At 51.4% G+C, this 23,983-nt stretch overlaps 1 protein-coding gene across 1 annotated transcript; it reads left to right on the top strand.

Annotated features, from left to right (window-relative positions):
- Window positions 1-5,435: 5,435 nt before the first annotated feature.
- On the top strand, window positions 5,436-17,163 carry LOC129082560 (zinc finger protein 260-like). Its single transcript, XM_054588266.1, has 4 exons — window positions 5,436-5,463; window positions 7,831-7,899; window positions 11,137-11,263; window positions 14,056-17,163. Exons 2-4 carry the CDS (start codon window positions 7,852-7,854, stop codon window positions 15,774-15,776), a joined length of 1,896 nt encoding a protein of 631 aa, XP_054444241.1. The 5' UTR covers window positions 5,436-5,463; window positions 7,831-7,851; the 3' UTR covers window positions 15,777-17,163.
- Window positions 17,164-23,983: the final 6,820 nt, after the last annotated feature.

Below are 23,983 nucleotides of genomic sequence, written 5' to 3'. Positions count from 1 at the left end.
CTGTATAGCGATTGGGGTACAGGACAGCATCCTCCCAGCCCAGGGCCCTGGAGGTTGGAGGAGAGGAAGCATTGACAGCCCCATGGATCATCTTTAGCAGGTGGGCTGAATCCGTTCAAATCTTGTCTGCATAAGAAATGGTGAGGAAGAGCTGAATAGGCCGATAGAGATGGATGAGAGGAAACCCCTGTGTGAGGGGGTGGATAGGAGGCCCGCATTTCTCTGAGTGGACTTGTCAACTCTGCCCTTCTGGAATGCACCCCAGGTGATGGGATGCTTCAGGGTTTGAGGCAACTCAGGTGAGTTTTTTCCATTTCAACCCTTTTGTCCTGCAGAATAAACTGAAGAATTTTCAGTCGTAATGAAACAGACCATTGGGGGCTGATTGCCCTGGGGAAGTCCTGGTGATTCCCTTCACAAGTTGAGTTTGGGCCTCTCCACATGGGTCTCAGGATCTCAAATGATCACTCCTGTAAATAACTCCCCTGTCTGCTCTTTGGGGGAAGGGTCACAAAAACCGGATGCATCTGTTGCTACCTGGGAGAGACCTGAATCGGCCCCTCCCCGCCTCTGGGCTATTTCCTCAGTTCTTGTCTCACTTCCAAGAGAGAAATTCAAGCAAGAGACACCACGTGTAGTGGAAGTGAGATAGCCAGTTTACTTACAAAACATATAGGACAAAGCCAGCCCCCTGAATCTAAATGCCCTACGTCTGGAGGGAATGAAAGTTGTAAGTTCCATACAGTTGAGTGCAGGCTGAGTGGTCAGTCAGCCGAATCAGAGTACAATGACTATTGGGGTTCAGGGTTATATATAGTTCGGTTTTTATGTTCTCCCTTCTAAACCTTGGGCATAATGTACAGCTCCAAAGGCTTTCTCAGCTGGTAAAGGCTTCTTGTCTTAGCTAGGGAGACTGCTACAGAGGCTCCCTTTGCCAGCCCAGAGCCTCACGGACCCCCATCCTCCCATCTTTCCTCCTGATGTTCGGAACGCCCAGGGATTGGAGCGGGCCAGGCTGAATCAGCGGGTGAGATGTGTCTCCTCCCCCACCCAGCCTTAGTTTACTGCCTGTCCTACCTCACTTTCCCCTCCAAGCATTGGAACCCAAAAATCGGGGGACTTTGGACTGATGTTCTCCATGGCTACTTTAGCTGTAAAAAGAACGTTGATACTTCTTTGGGTTCCCTCCTCTTGCTAACTGCTACTTGGAGGAGGTGGAGGGAAGTGCCTGCCCATTGGTGCATGACAGATGTCCAGAGCCTGGGGTTCAGGGGCCGATAGAAATTGTGTCTGGAGGTAATCAAGTTGACAAAAGGGTTAGTGGAGCAGAAGACCTGGGGCTGTATCTGATGGGGTTAAATCCAAGGGGGTTAGAAAAGTCCCTTTCACAGGGAGGAGGCTGAGCATATTGACAGACTGGTGGGAAGATTGTTAAAAAGATGAGAAAGACAATTAAGGCCTGGTGGTGTAATTTATCTGGAACAGGTTTGTTTCTTGAAGAGGAACTTGAGGTCCTTGATAGCTTCATAGGTAGACGTCTCAGGCAAACCTGAACACTCATGTTAGATATTCTCGTTGGTGCCTCCAAACACAGACCCAGCAGGTCTGAATGCCCCGCCCACCTCCACAGCTTTGCTGGGCCTCCTTTCCCCCAAAGGGCAATGAAGCGTTTCCGGTGACCCCGTTAATCACTTTATTCCAGGCAGTCGGAGACCAGGGGTGGGATCCCAGTCACAGCACCAAATATGTTACTAGGGAGAGACCTGACAAGACCCGCCTCTCCCCCCGCCCCCGATTTGTTCCTTCTTTCTTGCTTGGCTCACAAGAGACAAAATCAAGCGAGAGATAAACAGGTATAGTCGAAATGAGGTAGGAAGTTTATTGAAACAATGTGAGTACAAAGCTGCCAGCAGGCACCCAGCTAGTCTGAACGCCCTACATTTGAAGGAAATAAAGTTGTTGGTAAGTGTGTTATTCTATATGCCTCGTATGCTTGAGCCAAGGCTGTAAGTAGGCACTCAGCTAACTAATCATGTTACTGAACAAAAGAACCCGTTGGCTGGGGGGTAGGGGGGAGGTACCCAGATGCTATTACCGAAACGACACCGTCCCCCGGGATCCCTCCGTTGTGGGTCCCTTGCCCGCCACCCTTGGAATTATGGCTCCGAATGACAGAGTTTGGTGAAAAGGAAAAGGAATGATTTATTCAAAAGTTATACAGGTTTTATTAATGGCTAAATGTCACCCTTAAACCTCAAAATCCCTTCGAAACAATCACCAGCACACACACTGTCCTGCCTTCCCCGGCTTTGCCCGGTTATGCCAGTCAGGGGTACCGTCCTTCAGAAGAAAAAGAACAGGAGTCCGGGGCTCGGCTGGGCAGGCCTCTCGCGGGTCTCAGCACCATCCGCTGCGTCGCCAGGATCTCCAGCTCTTAATCCATAACCATGTGGCACCTTCTCCTGGCCCACAAGCAAGAGTCCTTTCTCCCCGCGTGGTCTTCACAGCATTCCCCAGTCTCTGTCCCTCCATCTCTCCTGTAGGTCCCCATCTCACCTCTTTCTCTCCCAGTTACATTCTATATTAAGCCTTTTAAACCTTCCTGATTAGCTTTGGTGACATGCAAAATACTCTCTGCAAATAAGGAATGAAGCTATCCTGTTATTGACATGCAAAATGACTTCTTAATGGCCCTGCTCAAGGCTCCATATCCTCCATGGCGGCCCGCCCTGGGGTGGGGAGAATATATTTTTCTTGGACACCCCACTCTTTGGACCCTTTGCGGGGGCAGGGGGGCCCTGGCTGTGCCCTGTTAGAATCAAAGTGTGCTATTTGGGTTCCGAGCTTATATAGTGTAGTGAGTTTGTACATACCCCTGCTCGCCCCCTTCTAAACCTAGGGGATGATGTACAGCTACAAAGGCTTTCCTTCTCAGCAAGTAAAGGCTTTTTCTCAGTGCAGTTGCTACAGAGGCTCCCTTTCCCAGCAGACTCCCAGGGCCTCCCCTCCCCCACATTGTTTGCTCGTGATGTTCCAAAGGCCTGACCACCTTTCGGGACTGGGCTCCCCGCTGCTGAATAAATGGGTGTGACATGTCTCCCTCCTGTTCCCAGACTTGGTTTGCTAACCATCCTACCTAACGTGCACACAGTGGGATTCTATATAGTTGTTTAAGGGAAAAACAAGTTTGGTGCTGGCCTGGTAGCTGAGTTATAGCATCAGCCTGATACACCAAGGTACATGTTTGATCCCTGGTTCTGGCACATACAAGAATTAACCAATGAATGCATAAAAAAGTGGAAAAACATGGATTTCTCTCTTTCCCAAAATTGGGAAAAAAATCTACCAATGAGTGTATTAAATAACTGGAATAACAAATCTTTCTCACTCTCAAATAATTAAAAAATTTAAAAGTGAAGTAGATTCTCCTTCTGGGGACTTAGATGGAGATCACAGCTTAGCCGGCCTGGCTCAACAGCTTCAACAGGTCTATCTGAAGCGGGGTTCAGCCCAGGCCGGGTGGCTCACTTAGATGGAATATCGCCTGGTGCACCAAAATGTTGCAGGTTGCAACAGACTGACGTTTCTCTCACACATAGATTTTTTTCTCTCTCTCAAAAATCAATACACATATCCCCGGGTGAGAATGTAAATTCAGAGAAGGGAAAGTCATTAATCACCACCTCAGGCGGCTGCAGCTGGCACTTTTGCAGCCACTGGACTTCTGGCCAATGCCTTTGCACTGGGCTTTGTGGTTCACGGTGTAAGAGCGCCCCAGCCTGGAGACCTCTTTCCCACCCCAGCTCCCCCCACTTCCCACTCCTGGGCCCTCCCTTGCCTGTATCACCATCCTCATCTGGAAAGTAGCCTGGCTGCCAGGACTAAATGAGTTTGTGCATCTCAATGCTACAGATGGCCAGGCGGGACCGCTGAGAGGAAAGGGCAGGAAAAGGAGCCTCCTGAGAGCTCCATCTCCCGGGGCAAAGGGGAGGCGGTGGGTGCGGCCTCTCTGCCTTGGTAACCGAGCTCCTAGCCTTTCTCTGCGAGCGTCTTAGCCTCGACTCAGATCCCCTGCCCCAGGCAAGAGGGCTGCAGAAGGAAGTACCGCCCTGAGTAGGCGCCCTGTGACGGGCGGGGGGAAAGGCCCTCTGCACCTGACGGGGCGTGGGACCCGGGGAAGAGACTCACAGGCAGCAAAGGGGTCACAGGGCCGCAGGGCGGAGGTGCTGGACCGAAGCCTAGCCTGTCAGTCTAGCCTGGGAGAGAAGTGACTGGTGGTGTGAAGACCACCCCCAGCCCGGCACGCAGAAATTTGTCAAGTATATTCCGCATTCACCCCGTCTCACACCTGAAAGTACTGTAAACCCAGGGTTAGGAAGGGCCGTTCTCTCGACACCGGGCGAACCTACAAAGCGGTGAGCTAGAGGGACCTTGTGGTCCTGGAGGCGGCCTGGCTGACGTCGGTTCCTGCTGGTTCTAAGGCGGGGCCGGAAAGCAGACAGTGACCGGGAGCGAGCTGAGCTGCCTGGGTGGCTGCTCAGCGACACCTGCGGTTCCCAAAAGACGGTACTTTGAATGGGAGCAGGAACTTGACGCTGCCTTCTAGTCCGGTCTGGCTGAGGACGGCTGGGTGTGTCCTCCGGCTTTGCGGAGAGGAAGGGTTTTGAGACAAAAGTCTGCCGTTCTGCGTGACCCTGCGGCAACTGAATGCAAAGCCTGTTTCTTTTCTCACACGCCTGTCTCGAGATCTTGCCTATTGAGAGGGCGGCGCGGGCTGCAGAACCCCCACTTTGGTTCCGTATCAGTACCTCGACCAGAGCAGGAGCTGTACAGCGCGAACGGCTCATGCTCTCCGACTACCACCGTTCGCTCCCGGCGTCTCCGCACGCTTTCCAAGTTTTCTGCGAGTGGGCGGGACGATCAGGACCCCTGTTGGACGCTGGAGGTCTGCAAAGGGGCTACGCCGCGCCTTTTGCAGTTTCCCCCTCCAGCGCTCTCTGCCTCCGTCCCCTCCTCATCTCCCTTCTGCAGTCTCTTCCAGTCCGCCCCGTCCCTGGGCTTCCTCTCTCCGCTCCCACCTCGCTCCTCCCTGGCCAGCGCCAGGATCCATCAATTTGCTTCCGGTACTGGCTCCGCTGCGCGACCTGCCCAATTACCCCCACTGATCCCGCCTTCTTGACCCCGGTGCCTTCGGGGCTTCTGGGACTAGGAACCGCGCGCGCTTCGACCTATCAGGTTCTGGTTCACCTCACGGCAGGTCAGCAGCGCCCCCTTGAGGGGAGGCCGAAGCCGAGGACTCCGCGGCGCGCTGGGGTTCTGGGAAGTGCAGGCCGGCCTTCCGCGCAGGCGCAATACGGTCCGGCGTCTAGGCGGAAGCCGGCTAGTTCCCTGACGGTGCCTAGTCCTAAGACCGGAGGTCGCGGGGTCTGGCGCGGAAGGAGAGCTTTCGGGTCCCGGAAAGGGGTGTGTGCACTCGTGAAGGGGTGCGGATCGTCGCCGGTTCGTTCGGGTGAATGGGACGCCTGTGGTTGTGTGTGTGTTGGGCTAAGAAACCCGGGCCTTCGCTATGAGCGTGGCTCCGGGTTTGTCACTACTTGTGTCTGCCTGTCCTCCTGTGTCTCGCCTTTGCTTGTGTGTGTGTGTGTCGGCTGCCCGTCTTGCTCTCTTCAGAGTCCTCCTGTGTCCACGTCTGTGTGTATCTCTCCCTTTCTTTCAGTCCGCGGTGTCTGAGAGTGAGGGCGCCATCCTAGTGATCATCTGTGTCTGGTACGCCTGTGTCTGGTGTGAGGGTGTCTGCGTGGGGGGGGGGGGGTGTCTGTCAAGTTCGAGCCTCCCTGTCTGTGCGCCCCTGCGCCTCTGTCTCTGGGCGCGGCTGACGTGTGTGAGGGTGCGTCGGGGGTGCCCTCCCGGGAGCGCGGGGAAGACGCCCTCCTGCACAGGCGGGCCTGGCGGCGCTGCCTGCCCGCGGGCCCCGCAGCCCATCGCCCTCCTGCCCTCAGAGCCTCCCCGGCCCCCGGGAGGGCAGGGCGTGTGTGGTCGCCAGGTGCGGGGCTGAGGAAGAGGGTCAGCGGCCCCGACCCCATGGTGTCCGGGGTGGGTTTGTTCAGGGAGGGTGTGTTGGGTGCCCAGGGTATGGTTCTGGGGGTTTTATAGGCCTCCCAGTAACTCTGAGGTAGGGACCCTCATCATCCCCATTTTGCAGTTGGGGAAACTGAGGCTCAGAGACTTTGAGTGAACCACCCAGCTGGACATCCAGGCATCCGGGTTCCGGAGCCCCCACATCAACCACCCCACAGATGGCAAATCCTTGTTTCCCCTTAGAAACAGTGGATGGAAGGAAATGCCAGAAGGATTGGATGGAAGAGGGGCAGGGGCAGGAGCAGCTGCCACCCTTGGCTCCGCAGCCGCAGACCTGAGGCCACTGTAGACACTTGCAGGGCCACTGAGCCTTCCTGACCTCCTTTTAAATAAACTGAGAACTAGAGCTGTGATTGCATTGCTCTAAGGGCAACAATAATCTAGGCTGGATTGGCTCCCCATTTTCTCTTGTAAGAGGAACAGTAACGAGGATATTTTCAAGGTCCCCTATGGGTGTCAGGGGCCCTGGGCCCCCTGTGCCTCCTGGGTAAGTCGGCTCTTGGGGCTCCCTTCTCCTGCAGTGACAGCCCGTGTCGTTGCCTTCGTGGTTCAGGGATTGGAGTTAGAAACCCCAAGTCCAGGAAGAATACATTTGTAAAAATTAAATTCTGTCTTAAAAATCATAAATGCACTGTGCTCAGGCCCATAACGTAACTCCTGCTTCTGGGAGGCAAACCTGGAGTTTCAGCCCAGACACCCGGCTTCTGCCGAAATCTCCAGGGTTGGTTGGTAGGTTGGTGTTTCTTTCTAGGAACAGTGCTACGATAAACCTCGTTTGTGTGTTTATTGATTTTAGAGAACGAGGAACATTGATCGGATGCCTCCTGCTCGAACGGGACCTAGGATCAGGGCATGAAACCCACAACCTAGGCTCAGGCCACACCCAGGGATTGAACCCGACCTTTTGTGTTCAGGACGGCGCTCCCGCCAGTGCAGTCCCCGGGCTCCTGGCTCCCTCCATGCGTCTGGTCAGTGAGCCTCACAGTAACCACAGACCTGGAGACGTGGAGACGTGGAGGCCTGGAGGGTGGTTGTGGCGTTGGGGTGTGTCGTGAGGAAGGGGCCGGCAGGGCCGGCAGTGAGGTGGAGGCCGCGGCAGAGAGACTTGTTCCTCTCTCCAGGCTGTAGGACTGGGTGTGTGCGCATGCGTGTGTTGGGGGAGTGTCAGGGTGTGGGTGTGACGTGTGCACTCACCACATCAACTCTGATATACTCAGCCCAGTCCTAATCCTGGCCTTATCATTTTGGGCGCATGACTTTTGTTTTGGGGCCTCAGTTTCCTCATCTCTAAAACGGGACGAGTGGAAAGAGCTCCCAGTTTGTAGGGTGTCAGGAGGATTAAGTCAGGGACAATTGTCAAGTGCCTTGGATGCCATTGGCCTCCCCAGTGTGATCACTGTTATGTGTGTGCGTGTCCCTCTCTGCCTGTGTGTGCGTGTCCCTCTCTGCCTGTGTGGGCGTGTCCCTCTCTGCCGGTGTGGGCGTGTCCCTCTCTGCCTGTGTGTGCGTGTCCCTCTCTGCCTGTGTGGGTGTGTCCCTCTCTGCCGGTGTGGGCGTGTCCCTCTCTGCCGGTGTGGGCGTGTCCCTCTCTGCCGGTCTCCTAGTTGATGTTTCCGCCTGTCCTGCCTGCACTGTGGGGCCGGCCTTGACCTGGTCTCTCACGGTGCGTTTCTCTTTTTCCCCTGCGCACAGCCTGGCCGTGTCCAGGTCACCATGGGCACTGGAAGGATGGCCACCCAGCCGCTGACCAAGAAGGCCCTGGTGAGTCACGTCACCCTCTGGCACCTCCTTCCTTAGGGTCAGGCTTCTGGGCAGGGGTGGCCCTCTGCCCCCCCCACGATATCCCTCAGGGCCCAGGCCGCTGTCCGGGCCTCCTGGGGTTGTGTCCGCCCTGGTTGGGAGAGTGCTATCTGGACAGTGGCGTTTTTCTCCCGCAGGGGACAGGATGGCTCAGGAGTGAGCTAACTCTGGGGCTCTCAGGAGACACCAGCGGGCACCTGGGAAGGGGCGGCTTAAACACATTCGATGAAGTGTGAAGCCCGGGCAGAACGTGCTGGGCGAGGGACCTTTTGAAATGGGCAGGTGGCACTAAATGCTGGAGGGGGACTGGACGCCATAGTGAGGGACCCATGAATGTCCCTTATTGTCACCATGATGTTTTACGATGTTTTAGTGGGTGGCGATTTGTGGTATTTTTCTTTATATTTTCTTCTATGGATGAAATACTTTACAATTAAAACATAGATGTAGCTCATTGGTTAGAAGATCATCTTGATGTACCAAGGTTGTGTGTACCGTCCCTGGTCAGGGCACACACGAGAAGCCAACGATGAATTCACCAAGAAGTGGAACAACCTTTCTTTCTCTTGCTCCTGTCAAATCAGTGAGTTTATGTTTATGTATATACATGCACATAGATATGGGGGTCAATTTTTTTTTGTCATCACCAGAGGACGTGTTCATTGAGTTTTAGGGAGAGAGGGAAAGAGAGAGAGGAAGCACAGACGTGAGAGAGAAGCAGCAGTCTGTTGCCTCCCACACGTGCCCCGACCCCAGATCAAACCCACAGCCTCTTGGTGTACGGGACGGCGCGCCAGCCAACTGAGCGATCCGGCCGCGGCTGCACATAAATCTTTGCCCTGCGTTTTGTATGTTTTTTCTCCTTCTCTTTTATTGTTTTTATTATGGAAGGTTGAGCACCTGTATAAAGATCTTTTAATTTTCTTAGGAGGCAGGGAAGGGATGGAGAAATAGAGAGAAACACAATGTTGTGGGAGACAAACATCAGTGGGTTGCCTCTCGCACAACCCCAGCTGGGGACCTGGTGTCCAGCCCAGACCTGTGCCCCGAGTGGGAATGGAACAGGAGCCCTTACGGTTCGCAGACCGGTGTTCAGTCCACTGAGTCCTATTAGCCAGGTCTTCATGAGATCTTTCTTTTTTTTAATAGATTTTATTTATTTATTTTAATTTTATTTTTTAAGTATATTTTATTGATCCTGCTATTACAGTTGTCCCATTGTCTTCTAACCTTTATTCCCCTCCACCCTGCACCGCCCCCACCAGCAGTCCCCTCCTTAGTTCATGCCCGTGGGGCGCACAGGCAAGCTCTTTGGCGTCTCCGTTTCCTATACTATTCTTAACCTCCCTCTGTCTGTTTGTACCTACCAGTTATGCTTCTTATTCCATGTACCTTGTCCTCCCTCCTTCCCCTCCCCATCCCTGCTGATAACCCTCCATGTGATCTCCATTTCTGTGATTCTGTCATTCCTGTGCTAGTTGTTCACTTAGTTTGTTCTTAGGTTCAGTTGTTGATACCTGTGAGTTTGTTGTCATTTTACTGTTCATAGTTTTTGATCTTTTTCTTACATAAGTCCTTTTAACATTTCATATAATAGGGGTTTGGTGATGATGGACTCCTTTCACTTGACCTTATCTGGGAAGCACTCTGCCCTTCCATTCTAAATGATAGCTCTTTGCTGGATAGAGTCATCTTGGATGTAGGTCCTTGCGTTTCACGACGTTGAATACGCCTTGCCTGCAAGGTTACTTTTGAGAAATCAGCTGATAGTCTTATGGGCACTCCTTTGTAGGTATCTAGCTCCTTTTTCTTGCTGCTTTTAAGATTTGCTCCTCATCTTTAATCTCGGGTAATGTAATGATGATGTGCCATGGTGTGTGCTTCCTTGGGTCCCCAGGCAGATGTGGGACTGCCCGGACATCAGCCGCAGGCTCACACACCGAGTCCTCCAGCCCCGTCTCCGCCCCTTCTGCCCGGCTGGGTGACTGTTTCTTCTTTAACTCCTTGGTTGTCGAACTTCCATACACTTCAATTTACTGGCAGTTCTGGTTCTTTTTTGTTTTTAAATTTATTTTCCTTCTTTTGGTTGTGCAAGGAGGCAGAGTGTATCTACTTATGCCTCCATCCATCTTGGCAGGAAGTCCTTATTTATTTATTTCGAGAGAGAGGAGGGGAGGTTGAAAGAGGAAGAGAAACATCAATGTGTGGTTGCCTCTCATGCGCCCCCTACTGGGGACCTGGCTGGCAACCCAGGCCTGTGCCCTGATTGGGAATCTAACCCACGACCCTTTGATTCACAAGCTGGCACTCAATTCACTGAGCGACACCAGCCAGGGCTAAATAAAGTCTTTTTAAAAAATAAAACAAAAATAAATAAAAAAGTGAAATGAGTATAATAAAAAGAAATAAGTACAATAATAAAGGGTGCAGGAGAAAATGGGGAGGTGGTGGATGAGCCTGTGGCCTCAATGGTCATTTCAAAGGTATGCGCTAAAAGCAGAAAACAGGAAGAAAGCTGCGTGCTCATTGGGTTGGCCCAAAAGTTCATTATGTTTTTTTCTATAAAATAAAAGGCATTTTCATTTTCACTGGTCACCTCATTGATTTGGAGATCTTGGCGTCAGGGTCCTCAGTGCTCCCACCTGCTATTTAATCCTCAGGTCTTGATCCCCCCACCCCACCCAAATCTCTACCCATGGCCCCAGCCACAGACCACAGCTGCTGATTTCCCGGACACCCTCCAAAGCTGCCGCTGCTCAGGGCCCCTGTCACGATGGTATTGTCGGTGGTGGGTCCTTTACGGGAGTTTTCATTTGACGGGTGTGAGGTGGTATCTGATTGAGGTTTCAGGTTGCAGCTCTCTGATGATGGGTGATGTTGAGTATTTTTTCACGTGTTTATTGGCCATGTGTGTGTCGTCTTTGGAAAAGTATCTATTCAGACCCTTTGCCCATTGTTTACATGGATGCTTTGTCTTCCTGATGAACAGCCCCATTGTTTACTTGTTTGTCCAAGGCCCGTGCAGTGTACTTCAGCACCGCAGACACTGAGGGGTCAGGCCGTTCTGAACTCGCACCTGGTTGACACCATGTCAGGTGCATCGCATGTGCCTTCCTGATCCCCGCGGCCCTTCTGACCCCATGTCCCAACCTCTGTGAGGAGGGCCCTGTGGTGAGTGGTGTGCGCTTCCTGTTACAGGGGTCGGTGGCGTTCAGGGATGTGATTGTGGACTTCACCCCGGAGGAGTGGCAGCAGCTGAAGCCTGCGCAGAAGGACCTGTACAGGGACGTGATGATGGAGACCTACTGGAACCTGGTCTCGCTGGGTAAGGAGGTATTTTCGCCTCGTTACTCACCACCTGCCTGTCACTTCAGGATGACATGGAAATAGAAAATATGGACAGATCTGACATAGAGGAGGTTCAAATTACTTGAAGCTAAAAGTAAAGTTGATAGGTGATGAAGTGGGAAAGAGTATTTACTGCATGTATAACATTCAGAGGATTGTAAATATGTAGAAAGCTCCTTGGAATAAATGAGAAGAAGACCAAATGAATAAAAGAGAGATGGACAAGTCTTATGAGCATGTAATTCACAGATGCAGAAATGCATGTCATTACATGCTACAAAACGTTTTTAAACCATATTAATAGTCAAAGAAGTACCTGTTGAGTAATAGAAATATATTTCTTGCCCATGGGGCACACAGAGATAAAAAAGAATATTAGACCTGGCAGGATGTGGCTCTGTTGGTTGCAGCTTCATCCCATACACCGAAAGTTGTGGGTTCGATTTCCTGTCAGGATACATACTTAGGCTGTGAGTGTGCTCCCCAGGCGGAGCATATGTGGCAGGTGACCGACTGATGTTTCTCTTTCTCTCTTTCTCCCCATCTTCCTGCCAATTCCCGTCCTCCTCCTCTACACATATCCTGAGAGTGGCATAAGACACAAGAGTAACAGCATCCTGTGTTATGAGGGTGCATGGAAAGGGAATCTTCACTTTAGGAGCATGAAGTTGCAACAACTCATTTGGAGGATCATTTAGTGTTACCTACCAAATCTCAAAAGATGAAGGCAATGTCTGTGCTCCCCAGGGTACTGGGAAAGTGCTGGAGGGTTCGGTCCGATTCTGAGGCCCTCTTCCCGTGGAGTGGACCGTGGGTGGTAGAGAGCCAGGGAGGCTGCTGCGCTGGCGGCGGTGGCCGTGCATCGGTCTGGGCCGGTTCAAGCTGTTGTCCTGTGCGGTGGCAGTTAGTCTGGACAGTGGGAGGGAGGGGGAAGCAGGGAAGTCAAGGATGGATAGTCAATCTTTTTTCTTTTTAATTATAAAAACACTTTGTCCTGGCTGGTGTGGCTCAGTAGATTGAGTTCCAGTCTATGAAATGAAAGGTTACTAGTTCGATCCCTAGTCAGGGCACATGCCTGGGTTGCAGTTGGGGGAGAGCAAGATACAACTGATGTGTCTTTCTTGCATCAGTGTTTCTCTCCCTCTCTTTCTCCCTCATTTCCCTTCTCTCCAAAGGTAAATAAATAAAGTCCTTTTTAAAATTATAATATTTGTTTTCTTCATAGTTGAAAACATACATAACATAAAATGTTTAACTATTTCGTTTCTGACCATTTAAATCTTTTGATGTGTACAGTTCTGTGGCATGAAGTTCCGTTACGTTATTGTTCAACCATCACCATCATCCACCTCCAGAATTTTTTTTTTTTTTAAGATTTATGTATTTATTTTTAGGGAGCAGAAGGGAGGAGAAAGGGCGGAAGAGAAACATCAATGTGTGGTTGCTTCTGGCACATGCCCTGTGGGGACCAGGCATGTGCCCTGACTGGGAATGGAACTGTCCACCTTTTGGTTCTCAGTCTGGTGCTCAGTCCACTGAGCCACACCCGCCAGGCACCCCCAGGGTTCTTAATCACCCCCAGCTGACAGTCTGTCACCTCTAAAGAACACATCCCCATTCCCCTCCTGAGCCCTGGCCCTCATGGCCGCCTCCTCTCTATCAATTTGACGGCTCTTGTTGCCTCCTATGAGTGGATTCATACGTATCTGTTATGTGTGTCTTATTTTGCTAAATCTCTTTGATGGGACTCTCTCTCTCTTTTTTTTTCCCATTATTTGGGACTGGAGGTTCTGAAATCCCAAGTCTCACTTGCAGTGTGTTAGGTTGAGATATCCGAGAGGGGCGCCCAGAGGCCTCGGATTATCCTCAGCAGAGCTCAGGGAGGGGCTCTGGGCGGGGGCGTCCATTTCGGAGGTGTCAGCATGGAGGCTGAAATCCGGGCTCTTAGGACTCAGGGGAAGGGTCTCAAGCTCAGGGTTTGTGTGGCCAGCGGGGGCTTAAAGAGGGAAGGGGGGCAGCCGCTTACTACGGCCACCTTCTTTGTTCCCTCCTGAGAAGGAGGGCTGTGTGTGGCAGCATCTTCACTTTTTTAATGAGATCTTCGTGTAACACAGTTTTTAGAATTTGGGAGGAACCGTGATGTCCATGTGCAGAGTCCGGGACTCAGGACAGCCCCCTAGGTTGGAAAGAGATTGAGGATCCCACAGGACAGAGCACCAGGGGACCGGAGCAGCTGTGGTCAGCAGGGAGGGACGAGTGTGCAAAGGGGAGGGTGAGGAGCCAGCAGCCTGGGCGCGCAGGAAGGCGGGAGCTTGGCTGGGGGTGGGGAGGCAGAGGACAACCAGAACCCACACGAGAGTCAGCTCTTACTTTATCATTTCTAATTGACAGTCAATGCTTTGAGAGGCACAGCTGGCTGGGGACATGCAGGACAGGCCTGGAAGCCAGGAGCCGGGTGAAGTGAACGCTCAGTGTGTTTGTGGGAGCCTTTGATCCGCTCCTCCAAGCCCGTCTTCCTCCTCTTTCTCTTCAGGGTCTGTCTGCACCGCTCTGAGCTCCCTGGCCACCTTTGCACCCACTCACAAGGGGACCTTTCACGCTCTCTGCGCACCTCCGTGCACCTCACTGTCTCAGCTCAGTGCTTCCCCTGTCCCTCTGTCTAATGACAGGCTGTCCCTGCTCTCAGGCTGTGCCTTGTCCTTTCTTTGGATGGTCCTCCATTCCAGTGTTGTTAACTACGTGTGTGTCATCTCTTTCCCCTCCTCTCAGACTTGGAGACTAGACCCGACATGAAACAGTCGGACCCGCAGGAGGATGACTGGGGAGACAGACCATCCGCTGCAGTGGTTGCAGAAGAACCCACGAGTAATGGTGCCCAGGGTTGCACGTGGGAAGGAGCAGGGACACAGGGTGACCAGGCGGGGCAACAACAGGGGAGCCCAGGGACCTGTCTGGGGCATTTGGACATGTCTCAAGTGTTAGCCCCTGAACGTTGTGATTTCAAGGCACTTGACCACCAAAGGCCCAAGCTGGCCCTGCAAAGATCGGAAGGATTGAGAGGAGTGAGGACGTACCCTTTTACCATGTGTGGGAACAACTCAGGTACTTCAAGCCTCAGTCCTTCCTCCCAACTCTGTGCAGAGAAGGCCTATAAATGCGGACAGTGTGGCAAGGCTTTCAGCTATAACTCATCCCTGAAGGAGCATCAGCGAATCCACACTGGGGAGAAGCCTTTCTCATGTGCCACGTGCAGTAAGCAGTTTACCCTGCGGTCTTCCCTCACCACCCACCAGCGCCTACATACTGGGGAGAAGCCTTACGCATGCGGGGACTGTGGCAAGGCCTTCAGCCAGAAGGCGCACCTCATTCAGCACCAGAGGACGCACACTGGGGAGAATCCGTATGTGTGTGGGGAATGTGGCAAGTCCTTCAGCCAGAAGGCACATGTCATACAGCACCAGAGGACGCACACTGGAGAGAAGCCGTACACGTGTGGGGCCTGTGGAAAGGTGTTCAGCCAGAAGGCGAACATCATCCGGCACCAGAGAATGCACACCGGGGAGAAGCCATACACCTGTGGGGATTGTGGAATGGCCTTCCGGCTGAACAGGAAACTCATTGAACATCAGAGCACGCACACCGGGGTTAAGCCCTATTTCTGTAGGGACTGTGGCATGGCCTTCAGTCGGAATGATTACCTGATCACACACCAGAGGACGCACACCGGGGAGAAGCCTTATGCATGTGGGGACTGCGGCAAGGCCTTCATGCACAACAGGAGCCTCATTGCCCACCAGAGGACGCACACTGGGGAGAAACCATTTGTGTGCGGGGACTGCAGCAAGGCCTTCAGCCGGCAGGAGTGCCTCAAAGCGCACCAGAGGACACACACTGGGGAAAAGCTCTACACATGCAGAGATTGCGGCAAGGCCTTCAGGCATAAAGGGAACCTCAGCCTACACCAGAGAACTCACACCGGGGTGAAGGCGTACGTGTGCAGTACCTGTGGCAAGGCCTTCAGCCGGAACAGGAGCCTCATCGTGCATCAGAGGATGCACACTGGGGAGAAGCCGTACGCATGCAAAGACTGCGAAAAGGCCTTCAGCCGGATTGAGCACCTTATGGTGCATCAGAGGACGCACACCGGTGAGAAACCGTACATGTGTGGTCAGTGCGGCAAAGACTTCACGCAAAACTACTCTCTCATTGAACACCAGCGCGTGCACACTGGGGAGAAGCCCTACAAGTGTGCCCAGTGCGGCAAGGCCTTCAGGCAAAACTCCTCGCTCAGGGAGCACCAGCATGTGCACACCGGGGAGAAGCCCTACACATGTGCCCAGTGCGGCAAGGCCTTCCGACAAAATTCCTCACTCAGGGACCACCGGCGTGTGCACACTGGGGAGAAGCCCTACAACTGCAGCCAGTGCGGCAAGTTCTTTAGCCTGAAATCCTCTCTCAGGAAGCACCAGCGCTTGCACACCGGGGAGTAGCCCTACCAGTGCTCCATCTCCAGAGGCCCCAGAGGAGGATGCACATGTAGCAGAGGGGCCAGAAATCTCAGAATCCGCACCGAACTGGCAGGTCTTGAGTCCATGGGTCAGTACCAGACTTGACAGTGAGCCCACAGGTAGGGGGCAAGAGAAGTCCTACCCAGATGGGTCATCGGGGGCCCCGGGGACAGGCCACACCATGCTTACCTTTGCTTCCGCAGCCTCAGCAGGGCCGTGTGGAAAGCAAGTCCCCCTCCAGGTCCTGTATCTGGAAGCACGGCCTGGGGCGCTATGGCTCCTCACCTGGCTAGACGATGAGTATGCGGGGGATGTGGCAGGACCTTTGGCCAGAAGGTGCACATGATCCAACACCAGAGGACACACCCTGGGGAGAACCTTTTGTGTGCAGGGACTGCCGCAAGGCTTCCGACAGAAAGGGAACCTCAGAGAGCACCAGAGGATGCACATCAGGGAGAAGCCATACACGAGCAGGGACTGCAGAAAGGCCTTCAGCCAAAACTCCTCGCTCAGGAAGCACAGCTGGGTGCACACGGGAGAGAAGCCCTACAAGTGCTCCATCTGACAGAAGTGCTTCATGGCTCACTCGTCCTTGCAGGAGCGGCAGACCAACCACACACAGTGTGGAGAAAGCTTGTAAGTGCTGCCAGTGCTCAAAGCCTTTGTCAGGAATACCTTCCTCCCTGTCCACCAGAGAATGCACGTGGGAGACAAGCCCTACGAGTGTGACAAGTGCGGGAAACCCTTCAGAGGGAATTTCAACATCATGCGACACCAGAGGAGGATGAGGTGGGGTGTATCAATCCGCACTCAACAGGCAGGTCCTGAGCCTGTGGATGAGTGCCAGACTTGATATTGGAGCCCACAGGTAGGACGCTAGAGGTGACCTGCACAGACGGGCCGTAGGAATGTGGGCGCCGAAGACAGGCCATCCTGTGCTCACCCTTTGTTTTTACAGTGTCCTTGTGGAAATCAAACCCACTCTACAGGTCTAGTAGAGGAGAGCGTGGCCAGGGGCACTGTGGCTCCCAACCGAGCTGGAGTAAACTGTCCTATGAGCGTGGAGAACGCATTTAGCATCTCTGGGTGTCCATCTGCATAGTCAAGTGCAGGAGGGGGAGGAGAAAGGAAGAGGAGAGTGGGCTCCATGGGGACATTGTCACTTTGTCACACAGGGCGGGATCTAGTCCAGAGGTCAGGTTGTTGCCATCTTGTGTGTTTCCTCTTTTTCCCCCACTCACAGCCCCTAGTTGCCCTGCAACACCAGCTGGAAGGCCCCACGGTCATAAGCTGTAGAATTTACCAGGTGGTTCATGAGGAGAAAAAAATATTTTTTTCAGGATTAGGAAATAACAGTAATCACTTCAGATACCAAACTTTCTCAGGATGGTCTGTTACATTTTTTTTTATAAATAAAAATCTAATTAAGTGAAATGAACATTTTTTTCTAAAACTTTATTTTCAGCGAGAAGGGGAAGGGAAGGGAGGGAGGGCGAGAAACATCAATGTGTGGTTGCCTCTCATGCACCCCTTCCTGGGGGCCTGGCTGGTAACCCAGGCCTGTGCCCTGACTAGGAATTGAACTGGTGACCCTTTGGGTCACATGTCGGCACTTAGTCCACAGAGCCAAACCAGCCAGGGCCAGAGTGTTTCATAGTAAGAAAAATCAAGAGAAATACCCTAGATGCCTACCCACGAGACTGAACAAACCAGGGTGTAGCAATATGTAGAAATCACAACCCTCTTCAAAGATGAGCACTCTTAGTAGTTACTGACACAAAAAGATGTTTCTGGATAGTAGTATTCAGGAAAAACTAACTTTCAGAGTGGGAAAAGGTCCCATTTCTCTAACAGTTTATCTGGAGAGTTAATTTACCTAAAATTAACTGTACACAGTTACAGGAAACGATTTGATGTATTTTACCTTTTGTATTCACCAGGGAAATCATCGTCATGATACAGACATGTCTGTTAGCCAAAATAGTTTTCCTTCCATTTTGACCACCCTGCAGCCCCCTTGACTACTGTGGTTTAGTTTGCCTGTTCTAGAATTTCATGTATATGGAATCCTGTGAAATGCACTCTTTTTTTTTAATTTGACTTCTTACCCTTGGCATCATTTCTTTGAAGTTCATTCTTGTCATCGATATGTATGAATAGTTTTCTCCATTTTTTCCCCTTTTTTTCTTTTCTTTATTTGAGAAAGAAAGCGAGTGACAAACATTAATCAGTTGCCTCCCATCCAGGCCCTGAAGTTCAATTGGCCCGCAACCTTTTGTGCACGCGATGATGCTCCAACCAGCTGAGCCACGCAGCCAGGGCAATAGCTGACTTCTTTTTATTGCTGAGTAATATTATACTTCTGGAATAGACCACCATTGTTTATCGTTTCATTTGATGATGAACAGAAGGATTGCTCTGGTTCTGGACTCCGTGGACAGTTCTCAAATCCAGAGGTCGTGTGTCCAGTGAGGGCTTTAATGGGGGTTAGGAGATAGCTGTTACCACTCCTGCTTTCTTTGTTCCCTCCTAGGAAGGAGGGATACATGTGGCGAGATCTTCCTTTTTTAAATGAGATTTTTATGCGAGATCTCACAGTATTTAAAGATTTTATTAATTTATTTTTAGAGAGGGGAAGGGAGGGAGAAAGGGAAAAAAAATATCAATGTGTTTCTGAAAGCAAGGCTTGCGCCCCGACTGGGAATCAAACTGGCAACCCTTTAGATCGCAGGCTAGCACTCAATTTACTGAACCACATCAGGGAGGGTCGCTCTCACAGCTTTTCCATGTTTGGGTGAAGCTTAAAGTCCTTATGCAGAGTCTGGTACTCAGGGAAGACTCCCAGGCTGGAAACAGATTGAGGAACCTATGGGACAAGGCACAAGGGGCTTGGAGCAGCTGTGGTCAGCAGGCTGGACTAGTGTGCTAAGGGGAGGTCTAAGGATCCAGCCCAAGGGTTAGGCCGCTCCTGGGCAGTGTAGGAATGTGGGAATTTCACTGGCAGGTTGGGAGACAGAATAAGCAACACAACCACACGAGAATCAGCTTTTACTTTATCGTTAGTAATAACAGTCAATGCTTTGAGAAGCACAGCTGGCTGGTGGACGTGCAGGACGAGGCTTGGGAGCAAAGAGCTGGGTGTAGTGAACCCTCACTGGGTGTGTGGGATCCTGTTATCTGCTCCTCCAAGCCTGCTTTCTTCTACTTTCTCTTCAGCATCTTTCCTCCCAGCTCTGAGCTCTGTTGGCTGCCTTTGCCCCCGCCCCCAGTCAGGCCTTTCTTGCTCTGTGTTCACCTCCCTACATCTCACTGTCTCAGATCATGGCTTCCCTTCCCCCTGTATCCCCATGAAAGGCTGTCCCCTGCTCTCGTGCTGTGCCTTGTATCTTGGGAAGATCCTCCCTCCCAGCGTGCTTAACTATACGTGTGTCGTCGTCTCTTTCCCATTCCCCTCAGACTTGAAGACTAAACAGGACATGAAAGAACTGAACCTAGATAAGGACGCTTGTGAAGACAGACAATCCATTGCGGTGGTGGTGGATAGACGCATGAGGAATGGAGCCCAGGATCACGCCTGTACCGTGTGTGGTAAGAACTCAGGTACTTCAAGCCTCGGTCCTCCCTCCCAACTTTGTGCAGAGAAGAAGGCATACAGTTGGGGACAGCGTGGCAAGGTTTTCAGCTGTAAGTTGTCACAGTCGAAGCACCAATGATTCCACACCAGGGAGAAGCCATATATGTGCAGGGAGTGTTGCAAGTCCTTCAGCCAGAAGGGTAAAATCATTGTACACCGGCGAACACACACTGGGGAGAAGCCACACATGTGTGCGGACTGTGGCAAGTCCTTCAGATGTAGGTGTAAAATCATCGAACACCAGAGAACACACAGTGGGAAGAAGCCATACATGTGTGGGGACTGTGGCAAGTCCTTTGTCTGTGAGGGTAACTTCATCCAACACCAGAGGATGCGTACTGGAGAGAAGCCACACGTGTGTGAGGACTGCGCCAAGGCCTTCAGCAGGAAATCGACCTCAGATCATCAAAGGATGCACACTGGGGAGAAGCCATATGTGTGCGGGGACTGCGGCAGTGCCTTCAGAAGGAGATGGTTCCTCGTCCTGCATCAGAGGGAGCACACTGGGGAGAAGCCATACGCATGCGGGGACTGGCAAGGCCCATGGCAGTGGCTCCTCTCTCAGGCAGCACAGGCCTGTGCACGGCAGGGTGCAGCCCTACCAGTGCTCTACCTACCAGGAGCACTTCGTGATGCCCTCGTCCCTGCAGGAGCACCTGACCAACTGTACCCCGGGGAAGCTTTATAAGTGCGGCCGGAGCTGCAAACTCTTGGTCAGGACCTTCTTGCCCCCTCTCCCCCAGAGAATCCACGTAGGACACAAGCCCTCCGAATGTGCCAAGTGCAGAAAAACCTTCAGCAGAACTTAAATCTCACAGGACAAGTAGAAGGCAGGTGGGGAATCCAGAATCCACACCCAACAGGCCAGTCATGACCCCATGGGGCAATGCCAGACTTGGTGTCGAAGCCCAGTATTAAGTATCAGAAGCCAAATATTTGGGGACTTTGAACCAACGACCTCTGTGGCTACTTCCTGCTTTAAAAGGGATGTTGATACTCTTTGGGTTCCCTCCTCTTGCTAACTGTTACTTGGAAAAGGTGGAGCGAAGTGCCTGCCCATCTGTCCATGGTGGATGTTTGGACCCTGGGGGCCCAGGGGTTCATAGTGCTTGTTGTGACCTGGGAGTGATCAAGTTGGCAAAACAGTTAGTGGAGCTGAGGACCTGGCTCTCTGTCTGACCAGGTTTAAATCCAGTAGGGGTAGAAAAATGCCTTTCTTGTGGAGGAGGCTGAGCACATAGACAGGCTGGTAGAGTGTTAGGAATATGAGAAAGAGAATTCTGTTAGGGTCTAGTTGTGCTGTTTTCTGTACCAGGTTTTTTGTGTCTTGAAGAGGAATTTGAGGTCCTTGATTATTTCACAAGTGTATGTCTCAGGCTATGGTTACTGTGGGGACTTCTAAGACATAGGTTTAATTTGAGATCAGCAGACCTAAGTGGCTATCCCTGTGAGCATAGTCGGGGTGTTTAATAGGACCTGTGTGGACCCTTTCATCTGGGCTACAGTGGAGACAGAATAGTTGTTCTAGGTTTTTTAAGTAGACTCTGTACCCTGGTTCACTTGTTTGTGTTGGTCATTTTAAATTAATTTCTATATTCCCATAATACCTTTTATACTTGTCCTAGATTAATAGTGTAAGACAATCTAGGGTCTGTATTATATGTTTACGGCCCAGGGCCTCTGTTGGGGGATAGATAAGTAGATCAATCACGTTTTAGATTTCTAGGCTACTCGCCTCAAGTGACAGGTCCCCTAAGTCCTCTGCTGATGCCTCAGTGAGTGAGGGCTGTCCCTAAATCCCTGAGGGAGGTCAGCCCAGTTTAGTTGTGTCTTCTGTCTCTGTGAAACTGTCAGTTAATGTAAAGAGAAAGTCCTGATTGTAGGCTTTTCTGCTACTCCTGGGATGGTGCAGGATTGTGAGGAGAGTGGTCAGTCAGCTGAATCAGAGTACAATGACTATTGGGGTTCAGGGTTATATATAGTTCAGTTTCTATGTTTCCTTTCTAAACCTTGGGCATAATGTACAGCTCCAAAGGCTTTCTCAGCTGGTAAAGGCTTCTTGTCTTAGCTAGAGAGACTGCTACAGACGCTCCCTTTGCCAGCCCAGAGCCTCACGGACCCCCATCCTCCCATCTTTCCTCCTGATGTTCGGAACGCCCAGGGATTGGAGCGGGCCAGGCTGAATCAGCGGGTGAGATGTGTCTCCTCCCCCACCCAGCCTTAGTTTACTGCCTGTCCTACCTCACTTTCCCCTCCAAGCATCAGAACCCAAAAATCGGGGGACTTTGGACCGACGTTCTCCGTGGCTACTTTAGCTGTAAAAAGAACGTTGATACTTCTTTGGGTTCCCTCCTCTTGCTAACTGCTACTTGGAGGAGGTGGAGGGAAGTGCCTGCCGATTGGTGCATGACAGATGTCCAGAGCCTGGGGTTCAGGGGCCGATAGAAATTGTGTCTGGAGGTAATCAAGTTGACAAAAGGGTTAGTGGAGCAGAAGACCTGGGGCTGTATCTGATGGGGTTAAATCCAAGGGGGTTAGAAAAGTCCCTTTCACAGGGAGGAGGCTGAGCATATTGACAGACTGGTGGGAAGATTGTTAGAAAGATGAGAAAGACAATTAAGGCCTGGTGGTGTAATTTATCTGGAACAGGTTTTTTGTTTCCTGAAGAGGAACTTGAGGTCCTTGATAGCTTCATAGGTGGGACGTCTCAGGCAAACCTGAACACTCATGTTAGATATTCTCGTTTGTGCCTCCAAACACAGACCCAGCAGGTCTGAATGCCCCGCCCACCTCCACAGCTTTGCTGGGCCTCCTTTCCCCCAAAGGGCAATGAAGTGTTTCCGGTGACACCGTTAACCACTTCATTCCAGGCAGTCGGAGACCAGGGGTGGGATCCCAGTCACAGCACCAAATATGTTACTAGGGAGAGACCTGACAAGACAGCCTCTCCCCCCGCCGCCAATTTGTTCCTTCTTTCTTGCTTGGCTCGCAAGAGACGAATTCAAGTGAGAGACAAACAGGTATAGTGGAAATGAGGTAGGAAGTTTATTGATGAAACAATATGAGTACAAAGCTGCCAGCAGGCACCCAGCTAGTCTGAACGCCCTACATTTGAAGGAAATAAAGTTGTTGGTAAGTGTGTTATTCTATATGCCTCGTATGCTTGAGCCAAAGCTGTAAGTGGGCACTCAGCTAACTAATCTGGTGTGCTATTTGGGTTCCGAGCTTATATATAGTGTAGTGAGTTTGTACGTACCCCTGCTCGCCCCCTTCTAAACCTAGGGGATGATGTACAGCTACAAAGGCTTTCCTTCTCAGCAAGTAAAGGCTTTTTCTCAGTGCAGTTGCTACAGAGGCTCCCTTTCCCAGCACAGACTCCCAGGGCCTCCCCTCCCCCACACTGTTTGCTCGTGATGTTCCAAAGGCCTGACCACCTTTCGGGACAGGGCTCCCGGCTGCTGAATAAATGGGTGTGACATGTCTCCCTCCTGTTCCCGGACTTGGTTTGCTAATCATCCTACCTAACATGTGCACACAGTGGGATTAATTCTATATAGTTGTTTAAGGGAAAAACAAGTTTGGTGCTGGCCTGGTAGATGAGTTATAGCATCGGCCTGATACAACAAGGTACGTTGATCCCTGGTTCTGGCACATACAAGAATTAACCAATGAATGCATAAAAAAGTGGAAAAACACATGGATTTCTCTTTCCCTAAAATTGGAAAAAAAACCTACCCATGAATGTATTAAATAACTAGAACAACAGATCTTTCTCACTCTCAAATAATTAAAAATTTAAAAGTGAAGTAGATTCTCCTTGTGAGGTGATCCTTCCTTAGGAGCGGTTTTACTTGGTGCCACCCGTCCCTGCCTTTTAGGCCCCCATTGATGGATGCCCCATAGGAGGAGACAACAGAACCCATGCCATGGCTTGGTCTCCCAGCAGTCAGCCAGCAGGGATTCCAAGATATGGGTGACTCAGCTACACAAACCATGGGCTGCACCCAGCCAACAGGTGGACTTGATTCAGCCCACTCACTTTTACTCTTAAATTAATGAGCTGTCCACATTAAGATGTTGGAATGTTTTACATCTATAAGCATCGCCTTTTATTCACTGACCTCTTCAGAAAAAAACCATGGAATACCTTGCATGTGCCAAGAATAGTCCTAACAGCTGGACAATCAGCGCTGTATTACAAACATAGAGTCTTCACCATCATGGACGTGAAATTTTAGAAAGCAAGGCAACAACATTAAAGAAAAAAGATTTTTAATATAATTAAATCTAGTTTCTTTATATAATATAGAATCAGAAGCCACTGGGCCAACAGCTCCATGAAAAGTTAGAAAAGTAGAGAAGAGCCCGCTTTCAGTAGGTCTATCAGATCAAAAGCTCAAGCCAGGCCCTGGCTGGTGTGGCTCAGTGAAGTGATTGCTGGCCTGTGAACTGAAAGCTCGCTGGTTCAAATCCCAGTCAGGGCACATGCCTGGGCTGAGGTCCAGGGTCCCCATTTGGGAGCATGTGAGAAGCAATCAATCCATGTATCTGTAGC

This window comes from Pteronotus mesoamericanus, unplaced genomic scaffold (genome assembly GCF_021234165.1).
Source record: "Pteronotus mesoamericanus isolate MK-2021 breed Mesoamerican mustached bat unplaced genomic scaffold, CSHL_Meso_final scaffold_128, whole genome shotgun sequence".
Taxonomy (NCBI): Eukaryota; Metazoa; Chordata; class Mammalia; order Chiroptera; family Mormoopidae; genus Pteronotus; species Pteronotus mesoamericanus.
The sequence above is the reverse complement of the archived record's forward strand: the minus strand, read 5'-3'. Positions and strand labels throughout refer to the sequence as shown.